This window comes from Hippopotamus amphibius, chromosome 3 (genome assembly GCF_030028045.1).
Source record: "Hippopotamus amphibius kiboko isolate mHipAmp2 chromosome 3, mHipAmp2.hap2, whole genome shotgun sequence".
In the NCBI taxonomy this organism is placed as follows: domain Eukaryota; kingdom Metazoa; phylum Chordata; class Mammalia; order Artiodactyla; family Hippopotamidae; genus Hippopotamus; species Hippopotamus amphibius.
Genome location: NC_080188.1, coordinates 30,017,802 through 30,030,365, shown reverse-complemented (window position 1 = coordinate 30,030,365; position 12,564 = coordinate 30,017,802). Strand labels below are relative to the sequence as shown.

Sequence of the window (12,564 nt, the reverse complement as noted above, 5' to 3'; positions counted from 1 at the left end):
GGATTCAAACCTGAGAAGAGTTTCCCATTTTTTTCATCTTCTTTTTAGTACACCATCACAGTTGCCAATTTTGTTGATTATTCTGTTAGTGTGTCAAAATTGCTGGTCTTCATTTTTATTGCCACCATTATCATTATATTTTATCTCTACGAATAGTGTTCTCACTAACTTCAGTGTCCCTTGTTAGATAGCACACTCATTCCTCAGACATTGTAGGAGTTCAGTAAATGATTGTTGAATGAAATGAAATAATACGCATGCATAATTATTTCCTCCTGACAACAGAGGATTAATTTTGGCATTTAGATTTTTTTTTTCAAAATTGGGTATATGAGTCTCACAAAAATAAAATTTACCTTAAATTGAAAAGTAATTCTTATATACTTATTACTCTAAAAAAACCTGGGTTAAACTAAACTTGATGAGATATGCGTATGAATTTAAGTCCTTTTTTCTGAATGTGTGTGATTGATGTGAATTTGAAAAGCATGACTATATTGCACAGAATTAGTAGCTATACTTCTCAGTTACTCTTCATATCTAGTACAGGCATTTCCAATATGCCAAATTTTGGGTGCCAATTTAATATGCTATATTTATGTATCTGATAATAGAAAAATCAAAACAACTTAGTCCATATTTTTCACTGCAAGGTAGAGTATATTGTGTAGAATAAAATCTATGACATAGCTTTTTAAAAATATATATATATTTATTTATTTGGTTGCACCGGGTCTTAGTTGCAGCAGGTGGGCTCCTTAGTTGCGGCTCCAGGGCTCCTTAGTTTTGGCATGTGAACTCTTAGTTGCGGCATGCATGTGGGATCTAGTTCCCTGACCAGGGATCAAACCCGGGCCTCCCACATTGGGAGTGTGGAGTCATCCATTGCCCCACCAGGGAAGTCCCTATGACATAGAATTTAATTTTACTTTGTTGTTTTAATATGTCTGCATTTAAAAATATTACCTAAATAGTTCACATTTCATCGTTTATGAATAGTTTTCTCATAACTAAATCCATTAGAAGTATGTTGCAAAATAAACTATAATAATTGTATTAAAATGTGTGCCTTAAGCCAGGGATCTCCAATTTTTTGACCAGCCTCCTTACCATTAAAAAAACATACCAGAGGACACTAAGCAGAATCACTCTGTATTTATTATTATAAAGTTTTTGCCTAAAATTTTAATTTAGTCTCCTTGATTAATTAAGAATAGAACACCTCAGACTGGAAAGAATTTTTCTGCCTGGCAATAGGCAGGCCTAAAGTCATTCTTTTTTAAAAGCAGACTGATCTCTTTGGCTCCTTTCCTCCAGGTTCATGTCCTTATGTGTGCTCTAGGTGCTACCATTTGAATGGCAAAGAAAGGAAGGGGAAAAAGAATTTATTCCTAATGCTTGATCTAATCTGCTTGTTCTGATTTTTGTTTGCTCATTGTGTAAAGCAGGAAGTAATCTCAGGCCTGTCAGCAACACAGGTTCTTAAAGCTCCCCAGAGAAAATCCAAAGAGACTGGTATTTTCAGAAGACCAAATCCAAGCAGATAACTTGCTACATTTACTCAGATAATTTCATCATACCAAAACTTGGACCTTCTGATACTTACCTAGACCAATAAATGTTATTGACTATGGTTTAGAGTGGGAAAAGGGAAGGCAACTTGTAGGACTTCTGTACCCCTCACCCCCTGTGGTTGGATTATAAATACACTAATGTGTCAATCTGTTTACAGAAATCACTGCACAGTCAGATGCTAGTGAAATTCGACAGGACTGGAAACCTACATTCCTTAGTAATGAAGAGTTTACACAGTTAATGCTAGAGGTATGTCCAGATTTAATTTTGGAAAGTTTTATTTTCCTTAAAAAAGAAATCACAGGGGTTACCAGTTTTAGTATAGTTTTAACAATATTAACTTAATATTGAGAAATCTTAATTCAGTGTAAGTCAGTCAGCTATCTCTTCATTTAAAATTAACTGATGTAAGTATTGTAAGGTAAAATAATGCCAAATCTTTGTGGTTTCAGTATCATCTGAATTTTTGAGAGGTTTAACAAAAGTCGGAAACGTATAGCTACTAAGTTCTCTACCTGAACCACACTGACTTTTAAGTGAAAAATAAAATATATTATTCATCACATTAAATATTATTAGGAAATGTATTCTACTAGACAGTAGGATTTTTTTTTAACAAATTAAAGTCCACCTAAACACAACATAAAATGATAATAAGTGAAGACTTTTGAAAATATTAAAATAATGAAATATACCTTGAAAGGCAGCTCTTCTCAATTCAAATAGAAACTTCTAAAAGGAAATAAGTAGATGTTCTTTTGTGACAAAATTACTTTTGAAAACAATTCAGATCATATTTGCTTAGAATTGCAAAACTTGATTACACATGCAATCAGTTATAAAACCAATAAACATTTTGAGTCATTCATACCTATCAATTTTACTTTTTTACTTTTTAATCACTTCCTATTTAGATTAATAGGATGTCATCTGTGCACACAAAGTACAGAGTTCAGTATCAGATTTCCATGAAAACTTATAATGAATAAAGGTAGTATACTTTGGTGGTAACAGTTAAAGACAAGAAAAATACATATGCAAAAGAAGGTAGACGTGGAAGAAGTGTAGGAAAGCAGCTGAGGTAGGGACATAGAGGTTGTTAAATAATTTACATTTATTACTCTCTTTGTTTGGGTCTGTTATTTTAGACCCTAAGCATTTATCTGTGTGGTGTATGTATATGTAATAGCCGTGTCTCAAGTGCAGTGTCTTTGTATATTGACTAAAGTCTAAAGCAACATTATTTTGCAAATTAATGAATTATTTTTCTATTTATACTTAGGTGGAACAGTTAATTGCTGGATTAATTAAGTCTTCATGTATTCAGCAGAAAGAAAAATAACTGAGCGCTTTTCACATATTACCTCATTGGATCCTCACAATAATCTTATGAAGATACGCTATTAGTATCCCTTTCTAACTTTCAGATGAGGAAATTGAGGAACAAGGGATTATGAAATTTGCTCAAAATAAAACAGTAATTGGCTTCGTTAGGATTCACTGCAGGAAGACTAGCCTCTGATGCCTGTGCCCCAGCCCCTGTGCCCACTCCGCTCATGAGACTCCTTTTCAGTGAGAGCTAGCTATGGCACAAAACTTTTAGCTTGGTAACCAGCAATCAGCTCTTTAAATTAGTAGACACTTAAGTTACAAACCAAAAAATAGTTCCAATTTTGTTAAGTTTTTTCTCCTCTAGAAAGTAGTTTGACATTGTCCAAAATTATCTCTTTAGATATAAGTAATACATTTATGAAAGGGTACACACATGCTAATGTCTGTAACCACAAGAAGAAATCAGTTCAATTAATTACTCTTTTTTTCTTTGATTATTTCTCAGTACAGTCATTTAATAAGAGCTGTGTTAATCATAAACTATTTGCTTACCCTGCTTTATTGGCATGAAAAATTTTTTATAAATTCATAAATTGGTGTAATATCTACACTTAAAAACCGTAGGAAGGTATATTACCTATTCACTAATAAGCTAATTAGAAAGCATTGTCTTCAAATTTTTCTTTACAATGAACAGATTTTTTAAATTGTCAAGACACATGTAGCGCATATGTAGATAAGTGTTAAAAATAAATGAGTCTAGAGATTATAACATTATATATAATATACAACAGAGAAAATTTAAACATGTTAATTTTGAAAATAAAAATTAGTTGTCTCATGATTATCCTCACAGCTTTTAAAATTACATTCCTGAGAAATACTACGTTTATTTATTTTTAATATGTGAAGTATTTTTTTGATTTTTAGTGAGTATTTACAACTACTAAGTAGATATGCATTTTAAAGTTCATATGCCAAGATTGAAGGATATGTATAAATGTGTGTATTGTAACCTGGGTCCAACTAACCTAGTTGTGTTACTGTTGACTGTAACACATGTTGATCAGATTACAGTTGGGCAGGCTGGTTACCCTTTCCAGCAGAATTTCAGTTGTAGGCTATATCTTAGAATGTTAGAGCTGCTAGTAGAAGAGTTGGGGTCATTCAGCTCAGCCTCTTCATTTTACAGATGAGGCCTGGAGAGGCTGCAGCTTGTTGGGTCAGACTGCTAATTAATCAAAGAACTGAGACTAGGATCTTAAAATTCACTGATACCTTATGTTTTGGCTGTCTTTCTCCATTTTTTCATTGCCACCCGTCCCCTCTCTCTCTTGTCTCTGTTGCTTAAGGAATATTCCTTGCTACCCTTGGTGGGGGTGTTGAGAGTAGCTAAGGAAATCAGGGTAATTTAGCCTGCCCAGACCTCTATGCAAAGTTATCTTTATGTGAAGTCATCTCCTGGTAAGGAGTTCTTTCGCCTTGATAGCTGACAGCTCTCTCCAGTAGTCTACAAGGGAAGGGCCAGTGCCCTGCCTGTCTCATCACTAGGAGGTTCTGTCCCCTTCCCTAGAACTTCCATCCAGTCTTCCCAGATTAAACACTCACTAAGCAAACAATGAAGGTTTACACAGGTCTTTTTTTGTGGATAAGGTAGATGTCAGATAGGAAGATGAGTTTTAACTAATGAGCCCTTTCCCTCCTATCATACACCGTGGGAAGGGATAACCTTCATCTTCAGTCTTAGGATGAGGATGTCCTTCTCTGTCTTGCTCTTCCTTCTGTGTCTCTCAAGTCTTTCTCCTTAAAGCCCCTTCAGTTTTTGGTGTACCTACCGATCTTCTTGGGAACTTCTACTCAAAAGAAGTTTGAGCCCTGGATCCCTTCTTGTGTTAAGACTTGGTGAGATGCTGGTGGAGGCTTTTCTCTTTTCTGCTTTGAAAGAGGAAGGGGCAGGCTCTGGTTCTGGGCGTGGGATCAAGGCATTAAGAGTTCTAATTTTAGTTCATTCTCTTCACAGAAGAAAGTGGCATCCTAATTCCCAGCAAATATCCTAGGAGCAAATAGAGATCATCATAGAAAATAGTAATTTGCTTTCAAAGATGACACAATCTAGCTTCACATGAGAAAAGCATGTTCTTCTTAACATCATTTTGATCCTTTTCCTTAGGAAATATAGCGGCATTATTGTACCAAGGATTTTTTGTAAAAATTTCATGAATTTGCTTAAATTACAAGGTTTTCATCCACTCCCCTTACGTTAGCCAAGAATGAGTTTGTCTGAGCCATTCTAGAAGACAGGCATCTACTCAAAATAAGTACTTTCTGATACTCAGTTGTCTCCCTCAATAGAAGGGGAGATGGCGGGGGGGGGGGGGGGGGTGCCTTTTTCCATACATTGAACATATACCTCAGCAATTAGAGTTAGAGGGAGGTTGCTCTCACTCTCAGATCCATAAATTACGTACAAGTATTTTTTTATTTGCCATGTGCCACACATATGCTAGGTGCTGCAGATACAGTATTGGAGAAGTCATATATAGTGCTTACCAGAGATTGTATCCTTTGAGAGAACCGTATACTTAAAACAAGATACACAAATTTAGTATGATAAGTATTTTGACATGAGAAGAGGAACTCCTCTTAAGGTATATCTTTTCTGCTGTGTATCTTCAACATCTTTTCCATTGGATCTTCTTTTCCTTCAGCCTGCAAATATATTTAAGTTTCTTCTTAAAAAAATGACTTCCCTTGACACTTTGTCCCCTCAAAAAGTGTCCTTTCATAAACTTCTGATCATCTACCCATCTCTAAACTCATTGTAGTGTGACTCACCTTCCTGTTGAAATAACTCTTGAAAGTCACCAAAATTCAGTACTCATTTTCTCATTCCTTATCTTATTTGATCCCATTTTATACTGAACCATCCCTCTTCCTCCTCACTGTCTTTGTCATTCTTTCTTCCATTGACTTCATCGACAACAGCGTATTCTCTTTGTCATTTTCTCTGGTTCTTTTGCTCTTTTTCATCCCCCTAAGTAGATAGTTCCCCAGGGATTTGTCTTTGGCATCTTCCTCTCTTTTGCAGATCTCATTTCTTTAGCTGCCTCTTTGTTGCCTAGGATTCTCAAATGAAAAACTTTGTGACATGTGAATACAGGATTGCTTTATTATTCAGTATTCTTCCCCTGTGCTGACTTCTCCCCTGAACTCTAACATCACAGTTCTTAATGCGTGCCTAAGTCCTTTCTTCTCTATTCTTACTGCTACTAATTTCATTTGGATTCTCCTTAACTTCCCAACTGTTCTGAAGGCTATTGAGATTTTCCTCTTAATTCACTTTTCCCTCTAGATCCATTTTACACACTGCTTCCAGACCACTCTTGAACAAAGTCCATGTCTTGCCCTGGTATTCAGTGTCTTCCATGATCTGATCTCAGCCTACTTTTTCAGCTTATTCCCTTTCACTTTATTCCCCATGTATCTCCCTGTGCTTCAGTCACATACTTCTGTTAATATATCTGAAGATGATAATGTGTTCTTTTGTGTCCCAGAGACATATTATTGATGGCATGTGTGCTTCGGAGATGTTAACATCTTCGAATAAGGCCATCGTTGTATAATAACATGATAAAGGTAGAGCCTTAAGTCTCTACCTTTTAGAAACCAACCATCCAGTAATGGCCGTAGAGTGATTTCTTTTTTTCCAGAAGCATTTTAAAACGCACAGAGTTAGATACTAAGATATTGTAAAGGGGAAAAGCTAGCATTTTGACAGTGCTCTGGAAATTTCCACAGTTAAGTCCTTTGTCATTTATCTTAGATTTTTATTTCTGTCCTGTGAAATACTTTTTTCTTTTCGTTTAACTGACCATTATGTTTAATTTCAGGCTCTTGATGGTTTTTTTTTAGCAATCATGACAGATGGAAGCATAATATATGTGTCTGAGAGTGTAACTTCATTACTTGAACATTTACCAGTAAGTATAAAAATCCTGTGATCTTTTTCTTATTTAATGCCTATTTTAAACATTCTAAAGCACTAAGAAGTGAACCCCCAGAGTAATGTTGAACAGTGGTTATGTCCAAGTTCACTCTGTCTGCTGCATGACAGGCCAGTAAATCGGAGACGAGGTGTTGAAGCAAGGAATAAGACTTTATTTGGAAAGCCGGCAGACACTGAAGATCACGGACTGGGATTCCCCAAAAACCATCTTATAGGGGTCTGGATGCCAGCTTCTTTTATAGAATCAGAAAGGAAAGGAAAGTAAAAAAGCAGCCTCGGGGAGGGGATGTTAATTTCTTCTTTTCTGCAGCCAATCACAGGTAGGGTTCCCTGCAGGCCATTATGTATGATTATAACAACAAAAGCAATGAGAAGCAAAGACTAAAGTCGAGAAACAGATCCAACATGGACTCAAAATTGGCTCTTCCCTGTTACAGTCAGAGTGGGTGGGGATGAGACCTCTGAATAAGTCTTTGTTTTAGTATGGCTGTATCTTCTTCGGTCAGTCATGACTCTAATCTATAGTAACTAAATATTCAACCAGCACTTTATTTAACCTGTTCTTCCTTCCCTCTTTATTCTAATGCCTATTTTTCAGTATTAACTTTTTAATCAGCATGTTGCTTAATCACTGAAAATATCTTGAGAATAAGTAAATTTCTACTGAGATATTTGTTGCAGCTAAATAATAATTTTCTCAAAAGAATGACTTATAAGAACATACTGAAAATAATAGATACAGAACTTTTATGCTCTGTGGCTTGAGTTGATAATATATTAATGGCCATATTCAATTTGCTATTAATATGACCAAAAGGGTAGATGATTAGAAAAGAATTATAATTTTGATTAGAATGGTGAATACCTGAACTGTGTGTTTGCTGTTTTACTTAACATATATTTATTGAACATCTACTCTGTCAGATACTATGCTAGGTGCTCTGCCACAAATGACAGTTCTTATGAATTTGAGGGTTTTTTAATTAAATGTGTAATGTTCTTATCTAACATGGTATTACCCAGAAGCTGAGTTCGCCTCTTGGTGGGTGTTGAGCCAATTGACACAACCAAACCAAAGATTAGGAGAAGGAAAGATTCATTATTACCTGCAGCAAGTAAGGAGAACATTGGGGATCTTTCCCAAAGCAGTTTCTCCCTTAACAGCGAAATTGGAGTTTTTTTTTTTTTTTTTTTTTGGCTACGCTGGGTCTTCCTTGCACCATGTGGGCTTCTCTAGTTGTGGCACGTGGGCTCCAGAGCATGCAGGCTCAGTAGTTGTGAAACCGTGCACCCCAGGTTGGAACTTGAACCCATGCTGCTAGAACTCAAAACTTGGCCAAAACCCTCAATGGGACTTGAACCCATGGTCTTTTAATTTGGAAATCACTCACCTGGTGTCTGGACTTATTGAGGCTCAGATTCTTGATGTCTCAACGCAGAAGGAATTCAGTGAGAGACAAAGTGATAGGTAAGAAGTGGATTTATTTAGAGAGAAACACACTCCGCAGACAGAGCGTGGGCCATCCCAGAAGGTGAGAAAGGCACCGGAGTATGGGGTTGTCAGTTTTTATAGGAGTAGGTAATTTCATAGGCTAATGAGTGGGAGGGATATTCCAGCTATTTCAGGAGGGGGTAGGGATTTCCAGGAATTGGGCCATTGCCCACTTTTTGATCCTTGTGGTTGTATTACTGAGGCTCAAGGTCTAGTGGAAGTCTCGTCTAAGACTTGTCTGCCATCTCGGACCCATTTGGTTCTAATCAGTTTATGTCATGTCTTTGGGCTATATAGTTCTTTCATAGGTTGTGCCCTGCCCCCTTAGCTCCTGTTTCAGTTGCGGTGAGCAGGCTTAGTTACCCTGCTGCCCTGCGACATGTGGGATCTTAGTTCCCTGACCAGGGATCGAATCCACTTCCCCTGCATTGGAAAGTGAATTCCTAACCACTGGACCACCAGGGAAGTCCCTCAAACTGGGGAATTTTTAAGCTAAGGGGACATGTATATTCATGAAGGGGCTTTAACAGAGGAGAATTCAGCATAGAAGTGGGGCAAAGGTTGACAGAGTCCAAGCTTTATGTGATTGAAGTCAGAAAAGGTAAACATGATTACATCCTCCACTGGCAGTGGGGGGGGGGGGGGGCTTGGTTTCTATAGAACTCAGATGTATTATTATGTATATCCTTTGAGGAGGAACTAGGATTCACCTTTATCACTGGGCTGTTGTTTGCCAGCCTTTTCTCTGTTTCTGTGTTCCTTTGTTCCCTTAAAATCATTAGTTACTGAGACCTGTTCAAGGGCAAGCATTGTGGTCAGGCTTAGATTACAAAATGGCTTCTCTAATGTCAAGAAAGCCATTCCTGGTTCTCTTTCTCCAGGGATCCCCTAACTTATCTGCTTACAATGGGGCTTGTGGCATAAATATTTTCAAGTTATTTATAAATTACTCTTAAAATGCCCATCTCTTGAAAATGTATGACAATACAGTCAACTGTTTTGTAAAGATCTCTTTCAAGAGATTTTGAAAAGCAGTATCTCCTTCCCTTGATTACTCTGCTACTTTGTACTTTTTAAAGAGAATGGACTCTACACCTAAAAGGCCACATTTTAAAAGGGTACTTTGTTTCTGAAAGCCAGGCAGTAAGTAATTTGCTAATTTCAGTGGGTCATGTAGAAAATGACTTGGCTTTACTGCTTCTCCAGGAGCTTTCTTGTACAGGTAAGCTCAAAGAATAGGTGATTAGCCCAACATCTAAAAATTGTTTGGGAATAAACAGTGAGATTATAGCAACATGTAAGTAAACTACTGTGGGCAAAGAAAAGGACAGACTAATTAACTGAGTTTTCTGGGGGATTCTTTTTTTAAAAAAAATTTACATAGTGAAAAAAGCCAGGGAAAGAGATCCTTGGTAGGATTAACATATGACTAAGATAAGATTGAATAGTGGACTCTGATAAATAAAACAAAAGAATGTTTTTAACAAAACAGAAGTCGACTCACAAAGAAAACAAACTAGTGGTTACCAGGGGCGAGAGGGTTGAGGGAGGGGTGAGATAGAGGTATGGGCTTACCCCTACTGTGTATAACATAAACAACAAGAATATATTGTACACCACAGTAAAATATAGCCATTATTTTGTAATAACTTTAAACGAGTGTAGTCTATAAAAAAATTGAATCACTATATTGTACACCTGAAACTAATAATACTGTAAATCAACTACAGTTTAAAAAAATAAGGTTGAGTAATTTGAATAAAGGTATAATTATATGCTTTTAAACCATAGACAATTTTATTGGATCTTTTTCAGTTATGTATTTATAGAAACTATATAATCTTTAATTTACTCATAATCAGGGTATATTTTGCAATGTGGTCAGACTTGTTAAAAGCCTGCTTCTTGGGCACTTTCCCTGGACTTCATTGAGAATTAGATTCCTTTTCTTTCTGTTCTTACGTTACCTTATACATACTGCTACCATGACACATACAGTGAATTGTAATTTTCTGTTTATTTGGATAAAATAATGGTAGACGTAAGCTTTCTGTGTGCAGGGACTTTATCTCTGTTTCCAGGTATGCTGGCTAATTTCTCAGAGAGGCACTTAGCAATTATTGGTTGAGAATAAGAAAGTGACTAGACTATTTGATGTAGATGTTTTAAAAATTCCTTCCTAATGGCACACTGGTGTTGGATCTTCATTGCATTTTGAAATAACAACATGTCTACAGCAGATCTAGTTGGGATCCAAGTGTTAGATCATTAAGATTCTGCTCTCAGTGAAAACCCTTGTCACCTTCCCATTCCCTCCTGGGTTTTTTTTTAAACTTTTAATTTTAGAACTATTTTTAGATGAATAGAAAAATTGAGACGGTAGTACAGAGAGTTCCCGGATGTGCCCTACCCAGTTTCCTCTGTTAGTAACATTTTTCTGGACCTTTTTAAATGTTTGTGTCAGCAAACCATGTAGACCAGCAGGTGAAGTTTTGGGCAGAGGAGACTGCTGCTGATCCAGCAGGCCCATTTCATTCCGTACTGAATTAATCGTGGCCTTTATTAAAACAGTTTTGTTTGAATTGCTTTCCAATTATGGTGGATACTTTTCCTCGCATCACTCACATTGCTGTATTATATGTTATTTGAAGTTTTGAAAGCAAAAACACAAGTGTGTTTTGAGAAAATGAAATAATACTTGCTTAGGATCAAACACAATAAGGAGAAAACTGATTTTCGGTTTTGGCTTGTCATTAATAACTTTTTAAAAATATATACATATTTTTTGAGTGCTTTGGGTCATTGTTGCCGCACACGGGCTTTCTCTAGTTACGGCAAGCAGGGGCTACTCTGCTGCGGTACTCGGGCTTCTCAGTGCGGTGGCTTCTCTTGTTGTGGAGCACGGGCTCTAGGCTCGCGGGCTTCAGTAGTTGCAGCACGCTGGCTCTAGAGCGCAGACTCAGTAGTTGTGGCGCACAGGCTTAGTTGCTCCACGACAACTAAGGGATCTTCTTGGACCAGGGGTGAAACCCGTGTCCCCTGCTGCATTGGCAGGCAGATTCTTAACCACTGCGCCACCAGGGAAGTCCCGATTACTGTTGATTAAAGCCATACTTTAGCAAGGATTATAATGCTCAACATATAACTTGCCTTTTTGGGGAGGGGGGTGGTTATCTTAAAGCATGGCTTTTTGCCAGTGGGATACAGGATAGATGGCTGGAAAAGATGAAATAAAAAAGAAAGAACACATCAGACAGTTGAAATGACACCAGAATCAAGTCTTTTCTTCATGTAGCCTATGGCCACTCCTGTGGTCTTTTATTGTAGTGTACACCACCATAAATTACCAGAGGTTGGGATGTATGGTAAGGCTACATCTGGTAGCCAAAGATTCTTATGAACTTTCTTAGTCCTGTTATAGTTTACATGTTCAAATTTAAAACTCACCTTTGCAAACAATTTATCAGACTTTCAAAGGTCATATTGATCATGATTCTGATGCTACTAGTATCAGAGGCATGAGGTCATGTTAACCTTTCCACCTTCTCAGTCTTATTTTTTGAGTTGTACTCTGTAACCATGAAATTGGTCAGTTTTTACAAGTAATTAAATGTTAACCATATGCTCATCTGATGTTTTAAGAGTGATTATGTACTTTTAAAATAAAGGTCTCTTGAATCACTGTAATTATTTAATTTTTAAAAATTTCTTTTTCAGTCAGATCTTGTGGATCAAAGTATATTTAATTTTATCCCAGAGGGGGAACATTCAGAAATTTATAAAATACTCTCTACGCATCTGCTGGAAAGTGATTCATTAACCCCTGAATATTTAAAATGTAAGTAATAGCTCTTAAGCAAAAAGTTAAATGAATTTGATTACGTTATTCTTTACTTTTGTAATTTTGTGATAAACACAGGTATGCAAATTAATATATAGCATCGTTCCAAATACCCTGTTAGATCCTTTTTTAAATATTAAAATATGATGGAATTATGACCATATTAAAAGTCTGAACTCTATTCCAGAATACATTGAAATCTAATTTTTTTGTTATAACATACCATAAAACTGTATTTTACACAAAAATGGAACTTGACAATGTATTCTTATTAATTTTCATATAAAATCTTACTGTATTTAATGAGAGAACATTAAA

At 36.4% G+C, this 12,564-nt stretch overlaps 1 protein-coding gene across 9 annotated transcripts in view; it reads left to right on the top strand.

The window, feature by feature from the left end:
* CLOCK (clock circadian regulator) overlaps positions 1-12,564 on the top strand; it is a 131,486-nt gene that overhangs the window by 77,746 nt on the left and 41,176 nt on the right. For 8 of the 9 annotated variants that reach the window (XM_057726667.1, XM_057726666.1, XM_057726671.1 and 5 more), the window contains 3 exons: positions 1,733-1,824; positions 6,798-6,887; positions 12,123-12,243. In XM_057726667.1, the coding sequence (XP_057582650.1) occupies positions 1,733-1,824; positions 6,798-6,887; positions 12,123-12,243 (303 nt within the window). The remainder of the gene's footprint in view (positions 1-1,732; positions 1,825-6,797; positions 6,888-12,122; positions 12,244-12,564) is intronic. The other variant, XM_057726673.1, reaches the window with a different exon arrangement.